This window comes from Lithobates pipiens, unplaced genomic scaffold (assembly GCF_037356315.1).
Source record: "Lithobates pipiens isolate NorthernLeopardFrog02 unplaced genomic scaffold, aLitPip1_a1.2 Scaffold_18, whole genome shotgun sequence".
NCBI lineage: Eukaryota > Metazoa > Chordata > Amphibia > Anura > Ranidae > Lithobates > Lithobates pipiens.
In genome coordinates this window covers 27,692,686-27,717,786 of record NW_027507758.1, presented here as the reverse complement: position 1 = coordinate 27,717,786, position 25,101 = coordinate 27,692,686, and the positions used below count along the sequence as shown (strand labels likewise).

The 25,101-nt window shown below is 43.3% G+C and overlaps 1 protein-coding gene across 1 annotated transcript in view; it reads right to left on the bottom strand.

Annotated features, from left to right (window-relative positions):
* The window catches only part of LRRN4 (leucine rich repeat neuronal 4), a 27,364-nt gene extending 4,946 nt beyond the window's left edge, over positions 1-22,418 (bottom strand). The window contains exons 1-4 of the mRNA XM_077485496.1: positions 22,262-22,418; positions 9,025-9,691; positions 3,740-3,944; positions 1,270-1,404 (exon numbers count right to left, since the gene is read on the bottom strand). Coding sequence (XP_077341622.1) covers positions 1,270-1,404; positions 3,740-3,944; positions 9,025-9,658 — 974 coding nt within the window. The 5' untranslated portion in view covers positions 9,659-9,691; positions 22,262-22,418. The remainder of the gene's footprint in view (positions 1-1,269; positions 1,405-3,739; positions 3,945-9,024; positions 9,692-22,261) is intronic.
* Positions 22,419-25,101: the final 2,683 nt, after the last annotated feature.

Sequence of the window (25,101 nt, the reverse complement as noted above, 5' to 3'; positions counted from 1 at the left end):
GTTCCGTCACTTTCTCTAGTCAGTCCCCTCCCCCTTCAGTTAGAAACACACACTGAGGGAACACAGTTAACCCCTTGATCGCCCCCTAGTGTTAACCCCTTCCCTGCTAGTGACATTTTTACAGTAATCATTGCATTTTTATAGCACTGATCGCTGTATAAATGCCAATGGTCCCAAAAATGTGTCAAAAATGTCCTATGTGTCCGCCTTAATGTCGCAGATCACCGCCATTACTAGTAAAATCTATCCCTTATATTGTAGACACTATAATGTTTTTGCAAACCAATCAATATGCGCTTATTGCGATTTTTTTTACCAAAAATATGTAGAAAAATACATATCGACCTAAAAATTTGCTTTTTTAAATAAAATAAAAAATTGGTATATTTATTATAGCAAAAAGTACAAAATATTGTGCTTTTTTTTTCAAAATTGTCGCTTTTTTTGTTTATATCGCAAAAAATAAAAACCGCAGAGGCGATCAAATACTACCGAAAGAAAGCTCTATTTGTGGGGAAAAAAGGACATCCATTTTGTTTGGGTACAGCGTCGCCCAACCGCGCAATTGTCAGTCATTCAGCAGCCAAATCTTCCGGGGCTGAAGTAGGTACATAGTTAGATAGTTAGTAAGGTTGAATAAAGACACAAGTCCATCCAGTTCAACCTGATTGAGTGGAATTGTCCCTATCCCTGTACATTGCACACTCACATCGGTCCCTACCCTCAAGGAGCCCACAATAAAAAAAAAGTGGGGCTTTTTTCCAAAAATTGTGTTTGTAAGACCACACTGCAAGTCCAGTGTGACATAAAGTATTGAAACAATCTCCATTTTATTCTCTAAGGTCTCTGCCAAAAGAAAATATATAATGTTTGGGGGAGGGGGGGGGGGTTCTAAGTAATTTTGTAGCAAAAAATACAGATTTTAACTTGTAAACAACAAATGCCAAAATTAAACCTGAGCCTTAAAGTGGTTAAAATGTTTCTTTTTCAGTCCTGATAAAACTAATAAAGGAAATGTCTCCCTTTAGATTGGCTTCATCAGTGATCTTGTTGACATCCTTTATTCCAGGGGTAGGGAACCTCGGCTCTCCACTCATGGGACTTGTAGTTTCAAAGCAGCTGGAGAGCCGAGGTTCCCTACCCCTGTTTTATTCCATCACTACTCCAGATTGGAGAACCAAAGCGAGCCATCTGGTGACCTCTTACTTCTTGCTAACATTTGATAACAATATATGAAATGAAGTCGTGAATATCTTCCCCCCGTATTACCTGAGCAGGGTTATGTGGTCCCGGTCTGATAGCAGCCAGTCCAACTCACAGCTACACTCTAATGGATTTTCACTGAGGTCAATAGCTACAACGGTAGAAGTCATGTTCCAAGGCTGGAAGGAAGTCAGGTTACAGCTGCAAAATAAACAGAATTGTATTAAAAGGCCAGTCCTCCCGAAAGTGACATTTTAAGTTATAAGTAAAGAACCTGGTTGGCTGAGCCGTCTTTCATCCCTAGGAAACCCCTTTTGTAAGATCTCCCTGCCATGGCAGGTTCAGGGGTTCCTGCCTGTTTTTGGGGTATCCGTACTGCTCTTGTTACATTTCACACGATGCAAAATAAATAAATAGGAAAGTAAATAAATGAAAATATCCAACGAGAAGAAGGAGACTCCTCATAATGGTCACAAGCAGCTGTGCAGACCCAGGAACCCAACATTGAGATCTCACCAATGGAATCCCTGAGATTCTCCAAGGTCCCCCAAAAACGAGAACGTTATTATTGAACGCCATTGTCATTAAAATGTACTTTTTGAGATTAGAGGTTCAGGTTGTTGGAACAAATGATGTCACGAAACAGGTGAATTCTGTGTGTTGTAATTCTGGATTATGTATACTGTAGTGCCCCATCATTGCTATTTGGGAGGAAAATTCTCCATTGTTGGTATTATTGGGTGGAATAGTGCCCCATCATCGGTATTAGTTAGAGGAATGGTGCCCTGTTGTTAGTAATATTGGGAAGAATAGTGCCACAATATTGATATCACATCAATTGTTATTGTTGGTAATATTGGGAGAAATAGTTCCCCATCTATGGTATTAGTGGGGGGAATAGTGCCCCACTGCTAGTAATAATGGGAAGAATAGTGCCCCAACATTGGTATTATTGCGAGGAATAGTGTTCCATTGTTAGTAATATCAGGAATAATAGTGCCCCATTGTTGGTATTAGTGTGTGTGGGGGGAATAGTGCCCCATTGTTGGTATTAGTAGGAGAAATAGTGCCCCATTGTTGGCATCAGTGGGAGAAATAGTGCCCCATTATTAGTAATATTGGGAAGAATAGTGCCCCATTGTTGGTATTAGTGGGAGGAATAGTGCCCCATTGTTGGTATTAGTGGGAGGAATAGTGCCCCATTGTTGGTATTAGTAGGAGAAATAGTGCCTCATTGTTGGTATTAGTGGGAGAAATAGTGCCCCATTGTTGGTATTAGTAGGAGAAATAGTGCCCCATTGTTGGTATTAGTAGGAGAAATAGTGCCTCATTGTTGGTATTAGTGGGAGGAATAGTGCCCCATTGTTGGTACTAGTAGGAGAAATAGTGCCCCATTGTTGGTATTAGTAGGAGACATAGTGCCTCATTGTTGGTATTAGTGGGAGGAATAGTGCCCCATTGTTGGTATTAGTAGGAGAAATAGTGCAACATTGTTGGTATTAGTAGGAGAAATAGTGCCCCATTGTTGGTATTAGTAGGAGAAATAGTGCCTCATTGTTGGTATTAGTGGGAGGAATAGTGCCCCATTGTTGGTATTAGTAGGAGAAATAGTGCCCCATTGTTGGCATCAGTGAGAGAAATAGTGTCCCATTGTTAGTAATATTGGGAAGAATAGTGCCCCATTGTTGGTATTGGTAGGAGACATAGTGCCCCATTGTTGGTATTAGTGGGAGAAATAGTGCCCCATCGTTAGTAATATTGGGAAGAATAGTGCCCCATTGTTGGTATCAGTAGGAGAAATAGTGCCCCATTATTAGTAATATTGGGAAGAATAGTGCCTCAACATTGGTATTATTGGGAGGAATAGTTCCCCATCGTTGGTATTAGTGGGAGAAATAGTGCCCATTGTTGGTATTATTGGTAGGAATAGTGCCCCATTGTTATTAATATTGGAAAGAATAGTTCCCCATCATTAGTATTACTGGGAGGAATAGTGCCCCTTCATTAGTAATATTGGGAGGAATAGTGCCCCATCATTAGTATTACTGGGAAGAATAGTGCCCCTTCATTAGTAATATTGGGAGGAATAGTGCCCCATGATTGGTATTAGTGAGAGAAATACTGTCCCACTGTTACTGTCAATAGGAGGAACTATGCCCCATTGTTGGTGTAGTGGAAGAAAAGATTCTTCATATCAGTGGGAGGAATATTGCCCCAATGAGAGGAATATTGCCCCAATAGCTTGATAAAGCTGAGCAAAAGGTTGCATCCGTCCCACGCGCCATATTTTAGAGACCACTGCTCCAGACTAATATTTCCACCTTAAAATTGCACCTGTCCATTCCACAGAACCCCCGGCACCACCATGTCTACAAATGTTCACTATAAATGATGATTGTTCTATAGAAATGACGATTGTTCTATAGAAATGACGATTGTTCTATAGAAATGACGATTGTTCTATAGAAATGACGATTGTTCTATAGAAATGACGATTGTTCTATAGAAATGACGATTGTTCTATAGAAACTCTTACTCGTGAAACGAGAGATTCTTCAGTTTTGAAGCATTTTCAAATATTTCTGTCCTGACATGAGAGAGTCCCGAGGACCCGGAACAGTTCAGAACTTCTAATCGGGGAAACCATCTGAGCAACTCGTCTTCCAGTCTCTCCATAGTGACCATCTTCTGGAGGTGAAGCTCCTGCAGATTCGGTAAGTCTTTCCCCCACACTCCATCAACTGAAATACAGAAAATCAGACATTAAATTGCTTGTTATTACTTTACCATTATATCGCTGACGTCATCACGCTGTCTACTCTCCCATACCATTTACATTAGACATTATATTGTAAGCTTCCCTTGAGGGTAGGGACCGATGTGAATGTACAATGCATATGTAAAGTGCTGCGTAAATTGACAGCTATATAACTATATAAGTACCTTAACCACTTCAATACCGGGCACTTATACACCTTCCTGCCCAAGCCAGCTTTCAGCGCTGTCGCAATTTGAATGACAATTGCGCGGTCATGCTACTCTGTACCCAAACTAATTTTTTTATCATTTTGTTCCCACAAATAGAGCTTTCTTTTGGTGCTATTTGATCACGTGATTTGTATTTTTTGTGCAACAAATAATTTGTATTTTTTTTTTTTGCGCAACAAATAAAAAAAGGCCAAAAACAAGTTTTTCTTTGTTTCTGTTAAACATTTTTGTAAATAAGTACGTTTTCTTCTTCAATGATGGGCACTGATACGGCTGCACTGACGGGCACTGATGAGGTGGCACAAATGAGGTGGCACTGATGAGGTAGCACTGATGATGGACACTGATAGGTGGCACTGATGAGGTGGCACTGATGATGGGCACTGATAGGTGACACTGGTGTGCGGCACTGATGGGCACTCATAGGCGGTACTGATGGGCACTCACAGGCAGCACTGATGGGTACTTATGGGTGGCACTGATGGGTACTTATGGGTGGCACTGATAGGTGGCACGGATGGGCACTAATAGGTGGCACAGATAGGCACTGATAGATGTGCACTGATGGGCACACATTGGCACTGATAAGTGGCACTGATGGACACTGATTAGTGGCATTGCTGGGCATCATATATTATATAATGGTGCCAGTCAGTGACCATTTGTGGGCACTGATTTGCACAGATTGGGCATATTTTGCACATGTGGATGGTTATGGGGTACTTACCCGGCCAACCACATGTTGCCCACTTCCCTGGTGTGCTCAGCGGCTCTCTTGGTGGTCTAGTGTGGGCATCCGAGGGGGGGGGGGCTGCGCTGATAAACAATCAGCGCAAACCCCCCCTGTCAGGAGAGCCGCCGATCGGCTCTCCTCTACTCACGTCTATCAGACGCGAGTGAGCAAAAGCCGGGCAACAGCTTTTCCTGTTGATATCATGATCAGCTGTGATTGAACACGGCTGATCATGTGGTAAAGAGCCTCCAACAGAGGCTCTTTACCGAGATCGGTGGAGCGATGCATCAGACTGACATACCGCACCACTGATCGCCATGATGCGTGCCCCCACGGGCGCTTGGCGGCTGTCATCCTGAAGGACGTCATATGACGCCCAGTCAGGATAACAGAACCACTTCCCGGACGTCAATCTGCTATTGACCGGGGTTGGAAGTGGTTAAATAATAATAATGCAGTGAAAGCAGAACTAAACTTCAAATCAAAAATGTATTATATTGCAGCTTACCAGTTCTTAGATGTGATCGCTGCATTTTTATTTTTATTTTTGTTTTTTTTTTGTTTGTTTTTTAGGGTTTTGAGGGTTCCTTCCTGAGACCTTTGAAATATTCTGATGAGACACGTGCAGAATGAAAAAAATTGTTTTGTTTCATTTTGCTTCGATTCGTTATTTACATAAATGAGTTTATTTAATTTCGTTTTATTCATTTTCGGAAATTAGTTTTGTTTATTCGTTTTCAAATCGATTCAAATTTTTCAAACAGTTTTTGAATTCAAATAGTTTTGGAATAAGAAAAATTTTCAAATTTGAAAAGTTTTTGAATTTGAATAGTTTTTACATTTCTAAAGAGAGTAAAATAGAATAGAAAATAAAGGCATAGACACAAATGTTTTTTTTTTCTATTCCTTTTTTTTTCTATTCTATTTTATTCTGTTCGGAAATTGGAAAATTATTTGAATTCGAAAAGTATTTCGACAACAATCCAAATTTTTATTTTTTTTTGTTATTTCAGATTCGTTTAAATTCGGTACTATTGTAATTTTTAAATTCGGATACATCCGAATTTCCAGAAAACAAAAATTCGTCCGAATTTTAAATACGAACCGAAACAAACCGCACGTGTATAATTCTGATGTGTATTCCAGCTCCTCCTCTGGCTGCTACAAGAAATGACCTCTGATAATGCTTCTTGTGACTTATGATGAACAACCGCAGCCAACAACAAACGATTTCACGTAATCACATCCTAGTGGCTGGCTGATGGTATGGGGTGTCTTCTAGCATTATAGTTTAACATGAATGCATTAGATATGCGGTACCTAAAATTTTCCAAAAAGCCCCTAAAGGTCATCAGTTTAACCACATGCCGACTGGTGGCTCCTGTAGATATACATCAGCAGAATGGCGCGGCTCGGCAAAGTAACGCACCCATACGTTACTGAGCTCCGTGACTGTGCCCGCGGACTGGATACCCGCGATCGTGTCACGGAGTTGAAGAACGGGGAGATGCCAATGAATGAATATTGATTCGCTGTTGTAAAACATCTGGGTGGGATCGGAGCGCACTCTCTGTGCCCCGAGCCCACACTATATAGAAGCCTATTAGAGCCTCTGCCTCTAATTGGTGCTTCAAAAAAACACCCCCTCCCTCGCCTTGGAATCCATGCACCGGTGTCCTGAAAGGGGCCGGACGCATGGATAGGGGAAGCAGCGATGGACAGGTGGGGGGGGTGGCGCCCTTGTACCCTCAATGGACTCTCAAACCCTCCCCTGCTCTCCACCCTGAAACATCCACCGCACAGAGTGATTAGGGTGTGCCCAGGCACACCTGGCACACCCCATGCACACGCCTACATTGTAAACTGATCACCCAGAGGATATTGTTTTTTTTTTTTCTCTACAGAAGTGGAGTTACACCACCTTACCATGTTTGTAATGAATGACAACGTCCATAGTTAATACCCCACACGAGCATCCATTGTAATTGATGCTGCTTGAAAATGAATGTGCTCTAATAAATTTGGATTTTGCCTGTTACCAGTCCATTTTAAAAATTATTCTGGGGATTATTCTTATTAAAAGTGGCCCTTCATTCATGAATATGACTCGATCTTCTCCGTCCATTGCCTAACTCTTACACAATTGGAAAAAAATACCAATCATTTTCCAAATTTTCACTTCCTGCATCCTCCCCCTAGGCGAGGAGGACTCAGTGAGATATCTGCTCAGATCTTGACATGATGCTGGTCTACAGGACTTGGCAAAGACCCGCGGCATGTCTGTGCATGCTCAATATTCCAAAACTTCCTCCCACACATGCCTAGAAAGCAAGGTTGACTATCATAGAAAATGCCTCCCGCGCATCGATAGCCCGTTACAAGTATTGGAGATTTTTTTACATCACAGGGATACACTTCAAGCTTTGCTGCCCTCTAGGGTTGTCCTAAAGCCACTAGAAGAAACAAACACAAAAGGGCGTACCACCTAGTGCATTATCCCAAATGTACTCACAAACATGTGAATAAAGAACGCTCATCGAGCTACTCATCCGTAGCTCGACAGTCCTAGACACAGTGTACTGTAGAGTTTGGGGGGACCCTACAGGGATTCAAGCTGGCTGACAGTAGCACCTTCTTCTCTAGAGTAAGGGGTTTGGCTCTGAAGAAGAAGGTACTACCTTCGAAACGCGTCAACCAGATTGGACCCCGGTGGGGTCCCCCCGAATTCTGGAGTGCACTGTGTCTAGGACGGTTTAGCTACGGACAAGTAACTCAATGAGCATTCTTTCTTCACACATATGTGAGTACATTTTTACCACTTGCCGACCGCCGCACGCCGATATACGTCGGCACAATGGCAGCGGTGGGCAAATGGGTGTACCTGTATGCCCCCTTTAATTTGCGGGGCTAGTGAGCGCGCATGTGGAGCGTGCAGTGTGTCAGCCGAGGGCCTGCGATCATGTCACGGAACCGCAGAACGGGGATGTGCCTATATAAACAAGGTATTTCCCTGTTCTGTCTAGTGACATGACAGAGATCTACTGCTCCCTGTCATCGGGGAGCAGTGATAGCTGTCATGTCAGTGGTAGCCCATCCCCCCTACAGTTAGAGTCACTCCCCAGGACACACTTAACTCCTTGATCGCCCCCTTCCCTGCCAGTGTCATTTATACAGTAATCAGTGCATTTTTATAGCACATGAAAGCTGTATAAATGACAATGGTCCAAAAAACATGTCAAAAGTGTCCGATGTGTCCGCCATAATGTCACAGTCACAATAAAAATCGCAGACCGCCGCCATTACTAATTAAAAAAAAAATATAATAAAAATGCCATAAATGCCTAGTTTGTAGATGCTATAACTTTTGTACAAGCCAATCAATATACGCTTATTGCGATTTTTTTTACCAAAAATATGTAGAAGAATACATATCGGCCTAAACTGAGGAAGAAATTAGTTATTTTTATATATTTTTGGGGGATATTTATTATAGCAAAAAGTTAAAAATATTGCTTTTTTTTCAAAATTTGTTTATAGCGCAAAAAAACAAAACAGCGGAGGTGATCAAAAATGGACGTCAATTTTGTTTTGGTGTAACGTCACATGACCGCGCAATTTTCAGTTAAAGCGACGCAGTGCAGAATCGCAAAAAAAAGTGGTCAGGAAGAGGGTAAATCCTTCCGGGGCTGAAGTGGTTAAGACAATTTCTTAATAAATTAATATTATGAGATAATGCCCTAGGCTGGTGCGCCCCTTTTGTGTTTGTTTCTTGTAGTAGAAAGCACGGTCTCTGCCAGTCTGTGGGACCTGATATAGATGTGTGGCATGTCTATGCATGCGTGGGGGTTTGTGGGATTTTGCACATGCCCAATACATGCAGAGGGTCTCTGGCTGGTCCCATAGCCCTGGCAGAGATCTTCAGCGTGTCTGAGCGTGCGCTGGGTATTGTTTCAAGATGGTGGCATGGGAGTAGAGTGAAGAGGAATTCTGAGCTGGAAGAAGGACCACACCGGACATACATACAGGAACAATTACCAGGGACAGAAATACAATTTGGACTCGGTAGGGTGAAGTAACAAGTTCCTCATTTTTGTACTTACTTCTATGAAGGTAGGTAGCACTTAGATCAAGCAAACGCAGATATGCTAAGGAATCTATCTGCCCCCCTGTTACATTCAGAGCAAATGCTGACTCATCGATGTCTGCTGATGAATTGCTTCCAATTAGCGTAGAAGACAAATTGAGGAAGGCCAGGTTCGGGAAACACGTGAAAGCCAACGAAGGGATGTGAGATATTGGATTCCCTGCAAAGGACAACCATTGGACCTTCTTCAACATCTTACACCTTGGGACAACTGATAATTGATTATAGCTCAGATCCAGAGACTCAAGCTGAGCCAGCACATGGCTCCCCCAGAGGATTTCTTTGATTTGGTTGTGCGCCAATGACAAGCTTCGCAGTTCGGACAGGTCAGCCACGTCCTGGTCCCTAACTACAGACAAGCGATTGAAGGCCAGGTCCAGCACCTGCACAGTGTTGGGTAGGCACGCTGGAAACTCCTGAAGGGATTGGTTGGGTAGGAAACATGTGATGTTGCATCTTCCTGTACACACGGTCTCAGTGATGTTCTCCGGTTCTGTAAAGTTCTTGGAAACGGTCACGGTCTGGTCCGTAGTGTTGAGCTGAGCTGCTAACATTCCCATTTTACTCAAGAGTAGCAAAAAGCAGATCATTATGATGTTCAGTGTAACCACCTTATTATTACCCTGGAAAATATAACAACATTTTTAGATAACACTACATAACAATAATCCCTCCCCGCACACTACCAGTGCCCCTTTAACTGGGTTTTTATGCCCGGGGGTGGGAAGGACTTCCCGATCACCTGACTACTGTGAATGGCTGCCACAGTTGGCACATAATTGGGCAGTCCTTCCCATCCAGTACCAGTGCCCCTTTAACTGGGTCTTTATACCCGGGGGGGGGGAAAGGCCTGCCCAATCACTTGACCACTGTGATTGGCTGGCACAGCAGTCACGTGATCGTCTCCCCAATCATTACTAGAGGACATGAGATCCCTATAATAGCGCGCTCAAAACCTGAGACTCATGTACGCTCACTTTTATTCTCGGTGACATTGGGGATCAGGACAATTAGAGAGAATGAACCGCCTCAATAGGGACACAGACAGCAATAAACTACCCCCTCACTACTTTATTCTAATCTAAAAAAACAAGATTTACCTTTAATCATACTTTAGATGCTCATTTCATCTAGAGGCTATTATAATATAATATAATATAATACTTTAGAGCAGGGATATCCAACCTGTGGCCCAGCAGGGCTGGGACAAGGGGTGGGCAGGAGGATCGACTGCCCCTGGCGCAATGATTTATTGTAAGGGTAGGGGGCACCCTGACCCCAACCCTAAGGGAAAGGGGGGCACAGCTTGGCATCTTTGCCCTAGGCGCTGGATGACCTTGTCCCAGCACTGGGCCCAAGACAGCTATGAATGTAATCGCTAACGAGCAGGGCCCTCTGATTCCCCCTGTCTTGAATTGTATTGTAATGTCTGCCCTAATGTTATAAAGCGCTGCGTAACTGTCAGCACTATATAAATCCTTTATAATAATAATGTGGCCCAACACAAAATTTAAACTTACTTAAAAATTTAGATTTTTATTTTTTATTTTTTTGTAAAAATGCAATTACACTTATACCCCATACACACGATTAGATTTTCCGATGGGAAATGTTGGATGTGAGCTTGTTGGCGGAAAATCGGACATTTGTTGTTGGACTTTCCGCCAACAAATGTTGGCTAGCATGCTCTAAAATTTTCCGCCAACAAATGTGTGTTGTCGGACAAAAGTCCAAAGTACAAACATGCATTCTTAGAAGCAAGGACAAGCCAGAAGCGCTCGATCTTGTTAAACTAGTGTTCGTAATGGAGATATCACATTGGCTTGCCGTACGTCTTGTTACATAGTTACATAGTAGGTGAGGTTGAAAAGAGACACAAGTCCATCAAGTCCAACCTATGTGTGTGATTATATGTCAGTATTACATTGTATATCCCTGTATGTTGCGGTCGTTCAGGTGCTTATCTAATAGTTTCTTGAAACTATCAATGCTCCCCCCCCCCCCCCCCCCCCGAGATCACTGCCTGTGGAAGGGAATTCCATATCCTTGCCGCTCTTACAGTAAAGAACCCTCTACGTAGTTTAAGGTTAAACCTCTTTTCTTCTAATTTTAATGAGTGGCCATGAGTCTTATTAAACTCCCCTTTTGCGAAAAAGTTTAATCCCTATTGTACGGCACTCCCTTGTACGTCACTACGTTCGTAATTGTTGCCCAACATTTGTGTGACTGTGTGTATGCAAGACAAGTTGGAGCCAACACCCTTTGAACAAAAACCCACGGTTTTGTTAGATAACACATGCAGCCGCCGAAAAATGTGATAGTGTCTCTTTACTGGACTTTTATCATTTTTCAAAGTCCAGACCTAAATCCAATTGAGAATCTGTGGCAAGACTTGATCATTGCTGTTCACAAACACTATCTGACAAATTTTACAGCAATGCCAAATCATGTTTCATGTTACAGACACCTCCAGGGATATTAACCGTATTACAGACCTTTGTATCATCAGTAAAATGACATACCTTGCCGAATAACTCTTTAGTTATATCCCTTACATAGAGAGTACATAGAGTGGGACCTAGTACATAGCCTTGTGGTACACACTAGTGACTGCTCTATGTTCTGAGCGAACCCCATTTACAACCACCCTCTGGTATCTATCCATCATCCATGGTGGAGGTGAACAATAACGACTAGGCCTCACTTAGCAACATCCTTTGAATTTTGCAGTCAGGCTTCAGGAGATATGTAAATTACCTACACCTATAGCAAGGGAATTGTTCAACTTTACTTCACAGTTTGTTTGTTTTTTGTTTTGTTATTAACTGCTTAAGGACCGCCTCACGCCGGTGTACGTCAGCAGAATGGCACGGCTGGGCACAATCATGTACCTGTACATTCCCTTTAAGTGCCCAGCCGTGGGTGGGCGCACTCGCGACCCGGTCCTGAGCTCTGTGACCGTGGCCGCGGGACCCACAGACCCGATCGCCGCCGGTGACCCGCGGACCCGATTGCCGCCGGTGTCCCGCGATTGGTTCACAGAGCTGAAGAACGAGGAGAGGTAAGTGTAAACAAACCTCTCCCTGTGCTTCCTAGTGAGGCTGTCACTGATCGTCTGTTCCCTGTTATAGGGAAAGACGATCAGTGATGTCAGACGCCAAGCCACTCCCCCCTACAGTTAAAAAAAAAACACACACACACTTAACCCCTACACTGCCCCCTAGTGGTTAACCCCTTCACTGCCAGTGACATTTTTACAGGAATCAGTGCATTTTTAATCGCACTGATTGCTGTATTAATGCCAATGGTGCCAAAAATGTGTCAAAATTGTCCGACGCGTCCGCCATAATGTCACAGTCACAATAGAAATCGCTGAGCACCGCCATTACTGGTAAAAAAATTTTTTTTTATAAAAATGCCATAAAACTATTCGCTATTTTGTAGATGCTATAACTTTTGAACAAACCAATCAATAAACACTTATTGTGATTATATTTTTTTTTTTGTTTTGTAAAATCTTTTTTTTATTGAATTTTCGGTGACATATAAAATCGCCCACGCAGGGGCCAAACATTTCCCACACAGGGGTAATCTTCCAAATGTGGCAACAGGCCACAAAAAGGCACATTACATAACATACATCCTGCCTCTGATGCAGCAACCGACCGCAACAGGGCAAATGAACACAAACATAAACTTATCTATCTATACCCCAGTGTGGGGAGAGGATATTGTAGGATAATGCGTGCTAAGTATTAAAATGACCGGATAAGGTGTCATAAGAGCAGATGGGTCAGCCTATAACCGTACTACATCCATAATGAACTATGGGTTATTCACTACATCCGTTGCCGTAGTGTTATCATCCAACCAGCAGTTCCACACCTTCTCAAATTTCTGTGGGCAACCCCTGTTCAAGTAGGTGGCCCTATAGAGGGGTAAGCTAGCGTTCACCAGGTTTTTCCAGAATTTAATAGAGGGGGGAGACGATTGTTTCCAGGTCATGGTGATGGCCTTGCGTGCATAGTAGAGCAACAGGGATATGAGTGTTTTCCTAGCCCGGAGGATCGACATTTGTTCCACCAGCCCCAGCAGGCAATATTTAGGATCGTAAGGAATATTAACCTCAGTGGTCTGAACTATCACCAGGAGAACCTCTTTCCAAAAGCATACAATCTCTGGGCAAGCCCAGAAAATGTGAATGAAATCTCCCGGCTGATAGGAGCAGCGCCAGCACTCCGGGGAGTGCGTCGGCGACATCTTGTGCAGTCTGTGGGGCGTGTAGTGGACTCTGTGTACAATTTTGTATTGGACCAATTTGTCCCTGGCTGAAACCAAAGGGGAGAATGGAAAATCCCAAATCTCCCTCCAGTCATCGTCATCCAGCTCCGGTATGTCCACCACCCATTTCCTGCGGAGGGAGGACAGCTAGGGGACGGCAGCAACCAGTAGGGACCCGTAAATCTGAGACATGGGTTTCTCCAGGTCTTTTACCTGAAGGATGGACTCAAGCTCAGAGTACTCAAGTACGACCGGTTGTCCCAAAAATTGACAGCGATAAGCATGCGCGACTTGAAGATAACGGAAGTGGGCCCATGTGGGCACATTAAATTTATCACGCAGGATATGAAAGGGAGTAAGTCCCCCGTTAGTAACGACATGCTCGAGCGTCAGTATTTTACACTTGGCCCAGGCCTGAGGGTCCGGGATGGTATTAAACTGCGGAAGGCTAGGATTCAGCCACAGGAGGGTGTGAGGAGACCAGGAGTTCGGCAGGGACGCCCTCAGTGCCTCTCCCGCCCTCCACGCCCTTAAAGTGGTGCGCATAGAAGGGGTGAGGTAGTGAGGTGTTTTTGGCCCCCTGAAAGCCAACCCCCTTAAGGCCTCCAGAGACCCCACTATAGCTGCCTCCAAGACCGTCGCAGCATTGGTCAAGTCCGGCTGCAGCCACCAGTAGACGGTTACAAGCTATGTGGCTAGGAAATATTTGTGACAGTCAGGAAGAGCTAACCCTCCACTGTCCACAGGCCTGGTGAGCGTGGTGTATTTGAATCTGGGGGACTTGGGTCCCCAGATGAAGGAGAGAAAAGTTGTTTCAGAGAGTTAAAGAAGGCTTTAGTCAGCCATTGTGGGGAGTTCCTAAATATGTATGTAAGTTTGGGAAGGACCTTCATTTTAAGAAGGTTTATGCGGCCAAAAAGAGAGAGGGGGAGATTGCCCCAAGCCTTTAATTTGGACTTGATTTCTATCAGAACAGGTTCAAGATTGAGCCAGACAAAGTCCTTGTTCTCTCTTGAAATGACAATACCCAAATAGGGTAAACCTATCCATCCATTGAAGCATGGTGGAGGATGATGAGGTCCTGGCCCCCTCGTCCACCGGAAAGAGCTGAGATTTATGCCAATTCACCTTCAACCCAGTGAAGGCAGAGAAGGCATCCATGATTCCAAGTGCGCCCCGCAGAGAGTCATGGGGATCATTTAAAAAAAGCAGAAGATCATCCGCATAGAGGGCCGAACTCCAAAGAGCCTCAGCAATAGGGTCCATGGCTAGGGCGAACAAGGCTGGGGAGAGAGGGCACCCCTGCCTGGTGCCCCGCTGCAGGGGGAACGAGGGCGACAGGGAACCATTCAGTTTAATGCATGCCATAGGACCGGTGTATAGTGTACGTATCCAGGCAATAAACCGCAGTGGAAAACCCATTCTTCTAAGGACCTCCCACAGATACACCCATTCCACTGTATCAAATGCTTTCTCCATATCAAGGGTGGCAAGGGTCCTAGTACCTTGATTATCATGGGGGGCATGAATGTTAGAAAACAATCTGCGGATATTGATGTCAGTGGACCTACCTGGCATAAAGCCTGTTTGATCAGAGTCAATCAGAGATTTGATTACTGTATTGAGTCTAGTGGCCAAAATTTTAGTCAATATTTTTAAATCACAGTTCAGGAGTGCTATCGGCCTGTAAGAGGCACATTGCTTGGGATCCTTATTAGGTTTCGGAATGAGAACAATATGGGCTTCTCTCATAGAAGCCGGCAGGGAGCCCTGTTGAAGACAGGCTCGATACATCTGAGCCAGCCTGGGGGCAAGCAGCTCCGCGTGGGCTCTGTAATACTCTATGGGTAGTCCATCTGGCCCGTGGTGTTCCCTGCTGGGAAAGACCTGATGGCTGTCAGGACCTCTTCTGGTGTGATCTCCGAGACAAGGAGTAGTCGCTCCATGTCAGAGAGCCATCCCAGTGCCAGCGTATCTAACAACGAGGTCATTGGTGTTGGGGTCAAAGCTGTCAGGGAGTGAGGAGACATACAGAGAGGAGTAAAACCTGGTGAAGGCAGTCAAAATATCCTCCGGAGAGGTAACCAGTGACCCTTCTGCCGTGAGTATTTCTGGTATAACCGCTATAGGCCTGTCCTGCTGCGCCAGCATAGCCAGCAGCTTGCTGTTCTTATCACCATATTCAAAGCTATTGTGATTATATTTACTAAAAATATGTAGAAGAATACGTATCGGCCTAAACTGAGGAAAAAAAAATGTTTTTTTATATATTTTTTGGGGGATATTTATTATAGCAAAAAGTAAAAAATATTGAATTTTTTTCAAAATTGTCCCTCTATTTTTGTTTATAGCGCAAAAAATAAAAAACACAGAGGTGATCAAATACCACCAAAAGAAATCTCTATTTGTGGGAAAAAAAGGACGCCAATTTTGTTTGGGAGCCACATTGCACGACCGCGCAATTGTCAGTTAAAGCAACGCAGTGCCGAATCGCAAAAAGGGGCTTGGTCCTTTAGCTGGAAAATGGTCCAGGGCTTAAGCGGTTAAATAACATGCATGTTATGCTCACCTGCTCTGTGCAATGGATCCTCCTATTCTGGGGTCCCCCGCTGGTGCTCCTGGCTCCTCCCGCCTGCTGAGCACTCACCATAGCAAGCTGCTTGCTATAGGGGCGCTCATGCAGGCTTAATCGCAAGCTGCACTTTGTGTGAATAGACACACAGCGTGGCTCGGCCCTGCCCCTCCCACTCCCTCCTCACTTGGTGTGATTCACAGCGGGAAGAGCCAATGGCTTCCACTGCTGTCTCTGAGCCAGTAAGGAAGGAGAGAGCCACTGCTGTTGTGCACACCGCTGGATCGAGATCGGGCTCAGGTAAGTATAAGAGGGGCAGGGACCACGCAGAGAACAATTTTTACCTTAACCGCTTCAACCCCGGAAGATTTTATCCCCTTCCTGACCAGAGAACTTTTTGCGATTCGGCACTGCGTCGCTTTAACTAATAATTGCACAGTCGTGCGATGTTGCACCCAAACAGAATTGATGTCCTTTTTTCCCCACAAATTGAGCTTTCTTTTGGTGGTATTTGATCACCTCTGCGGTTTTTATTTTTTGCTCTATAAACAAAAAAAGAGCAACAATTTTGAAAAAAAAACAATATTTTGTACTTTTTGCTATAATAAATATCCCCCTTTTTTTTAAAAAAAAAAGTAAGTTTTTCCTCAGGTTCTTCTACATATTTTTGGTAAAAAAAAATCACAATAAGCAAATATTGATTGGTTTGCACAAAGGTTATAGTGTCTACAAAATAGGGGATAGATTTATAGCATTTTTATTATTACAGGGGGTCCCCTACTTACAAACGTCTCCTACTTACAAATGGAGCGAGATAACAGGACGTGAGAGGAAATCTCCCCCTAGGAAGGGAAATTCTCTCCTGTAAGAGTTAATATGGGAAAAAAATGTCTCCACTGAGGCTTTATCACCAATCCTTGTTTCCCTAACAGCCCAAAATTTTCAAAATCCAATTATCATTGGGACAGAAAGTTAGGTGAAATCTTCTGCACAGGGGCACAGACAGCTAAACAAATGTTACAGGGGTGATAACCCTTCCCTATTTTATCCAAAAAGCTTAGAGCTAGACTTAAAAAATGTACCTGTTCCAACTTACAAACAGATTCAACTTAAGAAAAAAACCTACAGACCCTATCTTGTTTGTAATCCGGGGACCCCCTGTATTTTTTTTTTTTTACTAGTAATGGCGGTGATTTGCGATTTCTATCCTGACTGAGACATTATGGCGGACACATCGGATAATTTTTGGAACCATTGGCATTAATACAGTGATCAGTGCAATTAAAAATGCATTGATTACTGTAAAAATGTCACTGGCAGTCAAGGGGTTAACACTAGGTGGTGGTGAAAGGGTTAACTGTGTTCCCTGGGAGGTGATTCTAACTGAAGGAGCAGGGGACTGACTGGAGGAAGTGACGGATCGTGATCCCTAGCTAATAGGAACACACGATCTGTCACTCCTGTCAGAAAAGAACAGGGAAGTGTGAGTTTATACACACACACTCGTCCCTGTTCTGTGTCTCCTGCTCACGATCGCTCGTGGCCAGCAGTCATCGTGACAGTCGGCCACGAGCCTCAGCATCTCCGCTGTGCAGCGGGCACGTCTGCTATCCGGACCCCGTGAGCCAACGTATAGCTACGTGGTTTTGCGCAGGGGAGCCAACCTGCGGTGGCTGGTCCGGAAGCAGATAAAGTATAACTAAAGGCAAAACTTTTTTGTTTTGTTTTGGATAGAGTGGAGAGGGATTAGTACCCCTGTCAGTTTTTATTGCTGTCTCTGCCCCTGTTAGGGAGATTCCCCCTCTTGATTTGTCCTGTTTACCATTATCATTGAAAGTGAAAGTAAAAAATCACCCCAAATTTTGGGTTGTCCCCAGAAAAGTATTAGAGCAGAAATCTTCCAATGGGGACACTAGTTCTGCTGACCCAGGGGATCCCAAAGAATTCCTTTAATTTGCAAGGATTTGCTCTCACTTCTTGTTTGGCTATGGGACAGGAAGTGAAGGGACATCCCCACAATGGGACACAGATGGTGGAAAAAAAAATTCTGACAGGGGTTATAACCCCTTACCGCTCTATCCAAAATGGTAAACAAAGTTTTGCCTATAATTCTACTTTAATGCAGAGAATGAATTGGGGTAAAAGGTAAAAGGCCTTCTGCCTTTAGAACTATTTTAAAGTATCTTCTAGATTGTAATCTCAATACAGGGGGACGAGCAGGGCCCTCTGATCCCTCCTGTATTGAATTGCATTGCAATCGTACTATCTTCCTCGATGCTATAAAGCGCTGCGCAAACTGTTGGCACTATATAAATCCTGTGTAATAATAATAAATAATAATCATTTTCACACATAATAACAAGACAGCAAAAAACATCCAAAGTAATTCGGGGGAAAAAATCCCCCAACATTAGGACTTGGACAATATAGCAAAAAAGTGTCTACTGGACTCAAAAAAAAAAAATAAAAAAAAAAAGATCCTGAATTTAAATCTCTGATTAAAAAATGAATATAAATACGATTTTAGGTACAGATCCACCACTTTTGCTTTCAGTCCTGTAGATACCTTTTTGCTACATTGTTCAAGCTCTGATGGAGGGGAATTTTCAGCCACTGAAATGCTTTGGATGTTTTTTGCCTTCCTAAAAGTAACTTTAAATGATCTTGGACTCTTTCCTTTTACAGCTATTGAGATAATAAATGGGCCACATGGGGAGAGCATTGTTTTGAATGAGATGACTGACTCTAAGCCCTTGTACACACGGTCGGAGAATCCGTCGGAATGTGTCCTATAGGACCGTGTTGTCAGATAATCTGACTGTGTGTGGTATGCATCGAACTGATTCCGTCGGAATATCCGTCGGACCCAATTTTCCAACATGTTGGAAATATTTTCCCACCAACTGGTTTGATCGGACATACTCCGATCATGTGTAGAGAATTTTGATCGGACCAAGTGCCACGCATGCTCAGATCAAATTCCTACATCAAAGCTATTGGCTACTAGTCCCATCGTAACAAAATTACGTCATCACTTTCTGAATGATCGGATTTTTCGACAACTTAGTCCGACCGTGTGTATGCTACAGTTTCGGACAAGATCCGACAGGCAAAATCAGATGGACAAAATCTGACGGATTTGGTTGGCAGAATGTCCGACCGTGTGTACAGGGGCTTAGAATATTATTGTGAGAAAAAGAAGTAAAGCACAAGCACCATGCCACCCTACAAAGCAGGAAGCAGAACCTGCGTGTGTAATGAGGAAACATGACACCCCCCCCCATCACAATGTAGTGTATAATTATAGAATATACATGGAAATACAGAAAAAGACAAATATTTTTCCATGTATATCTAAAAAACACATTGAAAAACATGACATTCTCTATGAAATAAACATGTTATCATGTATTCTAATAAACAAGCTGGGAACAGGCTGGGAATGGAGTTGGGAGGAGCGCGGTGCGCAGGAGAAGGACTGCTTTCTGTAAGACGTTCTGCAACATAAACCAATAAACTACCATGTCATGGGGTCTAACTGGCGGCCCTCCAGCTGTTGCAAAACTACCCACATCATGCCTCTTCTGTGGGAGTCATGCTTGTACCTGTCAACCGTGCAATGCCTCATGGGACTTGTAGTTTCACAACAGCTGGAGGGCCGCCAGTTTGAGACCCCTGTGTAACCATGAGATATGGAGCAATCTGCAGACATCTAGTTGGTGGATACTGACTCACCAACTGTAAAGCCTCGTACACAGTCACAATCGGATTTTCGACAGGGGATTGTCAGACTTTTGGCCTAAAATCTGACCGTTAGTACGCTCCATCAGACAATTGTTGTCCGCCAACAAATGTCGGATGGCAGGCTAGTACATTTATGGCGGTCAACGGTCTGTTGTCAGATTTCCCTATCGTCTGTACACAAAATTTAAACATACAAACACGCATGCTCGGAATCAATGCTCTACAAACACAACATTGTTGTTGGCCAACAATTTGTATGCAAGACAAGTTCCTGGCACAAGCCCTTCGGACAAAAGTCTGACGCTTTGTGGGCCAACAATCTGATCGTGTGTACCAGGCTGTAGAGCCAAATGGATGCTAATCAGATGACAGACACAATCGATATGGGGGCTCTAAATCTGGAAACGTCACCAAATATTTAGGTCACCCTTACAAAGACATTATACCTAAACTATAAGTACAACAAATCCAAATCTACTAAAAGTGGAAGTCCAGCACCAAAATGTTTTTTTTTTTTTTTTGGATGTGCATTAGGAGCTGCAGGAAGTCAGAGCCTGCCTCGTTTTCTGACCAGAGGACATCCAGCATCATCTAGCCTGGCCATTTCTTCCCCAGCCTGACTGTTCCTGGCCTGCCCCTTACATTCATTGTATTTAATTCTTTCAGTCATGGAGGCTCAGCTTCACATGTGGGTGTTACTTAGGGGGGTCTGAGGTCATTTGGAAAAGTTACCCCCTTACAGATAGCTAAAAAGATCAATGGTGTCAGTGGGAACTTATCTAAGAAGCAGAAATGGCTTATTAGTGAAGAAACCCCTAGCAACCTCTGGAGGAACACCAGAGTTCAATGGAACCCAGATTGAAATCCCTGCTCTATAGCATTGTTTCTCAACCAGGCTTCCTCCTCAGGTTCCTCTGAGTTCTTTGCCCTTGTACACACGGTCGGAGATTCCGACAACCAAATCCGTCTGAGTTATTCCAACGGATTAATTCCGGAAGAGGTCCGGAAGTGATGTTGCATACACACGGTCGGACTAAGTTGTCTGAAAATCCGATTGTACATAACGTGATGACGTTATTTCGTTAGGACGGGACTACGTTCAGACTAGTAGCCAATAGCTTTGGTCTAGGAATTTGATCTGAGCATGCGTGGCACCTTGTCCGTTGGAGTAGGCTACACATGATCGGAGTATGTCCGATTGGAATTCTCTACACATGATCGGAGTATGTCCGATCGGAGCATATTGTCCGTCGGAGTAGGCTACACATGATCGGAGTATGTCCGATTGGAATTCTCTACACATGATCGGAGTATGTCCGATCGGAGCATTTTGTCGGAAAATATTTCCAGCAAGTTGGAAAAGTTGGTCCGTCGGATATTCCAACGGAAAAAGTCCGATGCAAACCACACACAGTTGGAATATCCGACAAAACGCTCCGATAGGATACATTCCGACGGAATCTCCAACCGTGTGTACAAGGGCATAGAGCAGTGAGCAATGGTGGATTGATATCCCACCTAGATTGACCACCAATATAAGAGGTCACTTATACACTGGCCACTAATGGACATCACAATTTTACTGTCTGCCTTTGTTTTCCATAGTTATTCATTTTAAGAATATTGCTTAAAACTTTTTTGTAGATGGTAGGTAACTAATTTATCTGCTCTGGGTGTCAAATATACTAGGAAAGCCACATTACTTATTGTTTTATTTAAGCCCTTGTACACACGGTCGGATATTCCGACTGAAAATGTCCGATAGGACCGTGTTGTCGGATAATCCGACCGTGTGTGGGCTCCATCGGACTGTTTCCGTCGGAATATCCAACAGACAAAGTTTTAGAGCTGGGCTATAAAACTTTCCGACAACATGATCCGATCGACTTTGTCCGATTGTGTGTAGAGAATTCCGATCGGACAAAGTGCCACGCATGCTCAGATCAAATTCCTAGACCAAAGCTATTGGCTACTAGCCTGAACGTAGTCCCGTCGTAACGAAATAACGTCATCACGTTCTGAATGATCAGATTTTCCGACAACTTTGTCCAACCGTGTGTATGCAACACAAGTTTCGGACAAAATCCGTCAGACAAAATCCGACGGATTTTGTTGTCGGAATGTCCGACCGTGTGTACAAGGGCTAAGACTAACTTATTGATCATGCTAATATACCATGAGATGTAGGTATCATCCTTTTAAGAAGAGGTTCCCCAAGACCTGAGAATTAATTTGAGGTTTCCTCAAAAGTAAAGAGGTTGAGAAAGGCTTCTCTATAGACTGGGAGAAAGCAGCAGGTGAATTCCAATTTGGAAATTTTCCAAATTTGTCTTAAGAGCCAGAATCACAGTTACATTCTCTAATCAATCTACTTTATTGCAGCATATAATACTCCTAATGTAATATATCGCTCATTATGTTTACATATCCATGGCATTTCTAGATTAACTATGTGTATCCGAAAGGCTAAATTGGAGTCAAAATCCCATCCACTCCCACACTAATGGTGGGAAACCAAATTAGACTCATATTTGACAAATAATCCATCACACACCCAGAAGCACATAGCAAACCCCCATTAAATATCATGACATACCTGTAAATGTAGAGGGGGACCTTCGCTCTGTCCTCTCCGGCTGATCAGAAGATGTGGGGTCTGCAGAAAGAGACAAGGAAAAAGCAATTTCTTCTTTTTCTCCGTCTCTCTCTCTCCCACCTATGTGCGGACTCTTGTGTCTTTGGTATGTGGTGGGAGGTCTTTGTTTTCCCTTAATCACCATGTACACTGGACAGTGCAACTGTCTGCAGATTAATTACATATTATTTCCAGAAAACTACAGAACCATCACATGATCCTCCCCGAAAAACCTTCTTTAGAAAGCTGCTCTGTTTATTGTTGGCTACCTGTGCGAAATAAATCAATTTTTTATTCAAGTACAAAATGTTTTTTTTTTTTTTTTTTCTTAATCCTGCAATATTTATCAAACTCTGATTGTTGGAATCTCCTTTCTTACCCCACTGATAATAAAATAATACACAAATACTATTACTAATAATAATAATAATTTTAATACGTAGATAAATTCAACGATAGATAGAGAGATAGATAGATAGATAGATAGATAGATAGATAGATAGATAGATAGATAGATAGATAGATAGATAGATAGATAGATAGATAGATAAAATAGAAAGTTATAGATATACAATTATTGATAGGTAAAAAGATTGCTGGATAGACAGACAAATGGTTAGATTAATACGGAGAGATTGAAAGAACAGATAGATAGATAGATAGATAGATAAAAATTAGATAGCTATAGATATAAAATTATTGATAGGTAAAAAGATAGATGAAGATATAGAACTCTCCTCGGAAATTGGAACACCAGGTGCCGGTGTTCTGGCAGAGCGAAGCGAGCCCGAAGCGTGGCGAGCGAAGCAAGCCCGCGAGGGGCCCTCTAATTTTCCCAACTCTATGTCCGCTTGGATGGTGGGGCTACCACCTCCACGCATGCGCAGTACGGAGCAGACGAAGCTTCGGAAAATCTCAGAAGATGAACGGCGCCTGCGCCGTGAGTGGAGGTGGTAGCCCCACCATCCAAGCGGACATAGGGTTGGGAAAATTAGAGGGCCCCTCGTGGGCTCGCTTCGCTCGCCACGCTTCGGGCTCGGCCTCGCTGCGCTCAGCTCTTTTATATTCCAGCTCTATGTCCACTTGGATGGTGGGGATAGAACCTGGACTCACGGCGCAGGCGCCGTTCATCCTCGGCTATTTTCAGAATGTGTGTGTGCTGTTTACTGCGCATGCGCAGTACACAGCGGACACTATCCGATGGGGGACAGTATATGATAGGACACCGGCTAAGCATATAGCAACATGAGTAGAAAGTTAGAGATAAACAATTATTGATAGGTAAAAAGATTGCTGGATAGACAGACAAATGGTTAGATTAATACAGAGAGATTGAAAGAATAGATAGATAGATAAATAGATAGATAATAGCTAGATAGATAGATAGATAGATAGATAGATAGATAGATAAAAATAGATAGCTATAGATATAAAATTATTGAGGTAAAAAGATAGATGAAGATATAGAACTCTCCTCGGAACTGGAACACCAGGTGCCGGCTAAGCATATAGCAACATGAGGCAAAAAGGAAGTTCTGGACAGCCGCACTCCGGAATATAGCCTTTATTTGTAAAAATGTCCAACAGATACTAGCCCCAGCAATAAATGGGGCAAACCACTGACGCGTTTCACACTTAACAGTGCTTATATAGATAGATAGCGTTAGATAGATAGGGATTAGGAAGGAATGGGGCCCTACACAAGGTAGCAGCTTTGCCCCCTCCCTCATGTCTTCAAATTGACAGTGATAAGGATTTCAATAATCAGAGAGACGTTGCCCTATTTGAATTGTCTGTACTGACATGGCCAAACCCATCAGACACCAACTGCCTTTATCCTCCTTTTTAAAGTGACATGGGAAGGGGGAGGAGGGGCACAGTTTTTACCAACTGAGCTGCCACTGTGTTTTACCAAAAGTGGCTAAAAGTTATAACTGGGCCCCTTGGACATCTGCCATGGCAAAGGCTCCTGCCGAGGTTGTCTTGTGGGTGATCAGTGGATAGATAGATAGATAGATAGATAGATAGATAGATAGATAGATAGATAGATAGATAGATAGATAGATAGATACTGTAGTTTAAGAGAGAATGGGGCCCTAGGCAAGGTAGCACATTTTTCACCCCTCCCCCATTCCTTTAGTGATTATTAAAAAGGAATACAATAATCGGAGAGGAGACACTGAAGGAGAATAAAGGAGAAGGAGAATGAAGGAGAATAAAGGTTGTATCTGGGCTCCTTGGACATCCACCAAGCCCAAGGGTCCCACCTAAGTTCCCTTGTGGTTGATTCGGCTGTGGATAGACCCAAGCTTAAAAATGATGTTTGTAATAACGATGGGTGCCAGCATCATTAGGGCAGATGGATTTTCATAGATTTTGTTCACCCCCTGCAAAAAATTGAATAAAACATATCTGAGCGTACTTCCCTGTCCAGGAGCCACAGCTGCCGCATACAGCCACCGATAAAAATGTGGCTGTAAAAGGGTGTATTCCAGTACTTGCATAAACACGTACAGACGGACGGACATACAGCCTTGGTCACAGACTGTCTGCGTCCACTGTCATACGTCTGTTTACGTAAGTACTGGCGTAGAGCGGTATCCTGTAATTGTTTTCTATGGAGAGCTGTGTTCTTGGGTTTGAAAATACACCCACATTTCTTTGTTCCATGGCCGCAGGCGGCCATGTCCATGAGGCCTAAGGCTGGTATAGAGAAAATATTAAAATAAAAGTTAAAGTGCAAAGGAAAGACAAAGGAAAGACAAAGGAAAGACAAAAATATTTAACCACCTTATTACCAG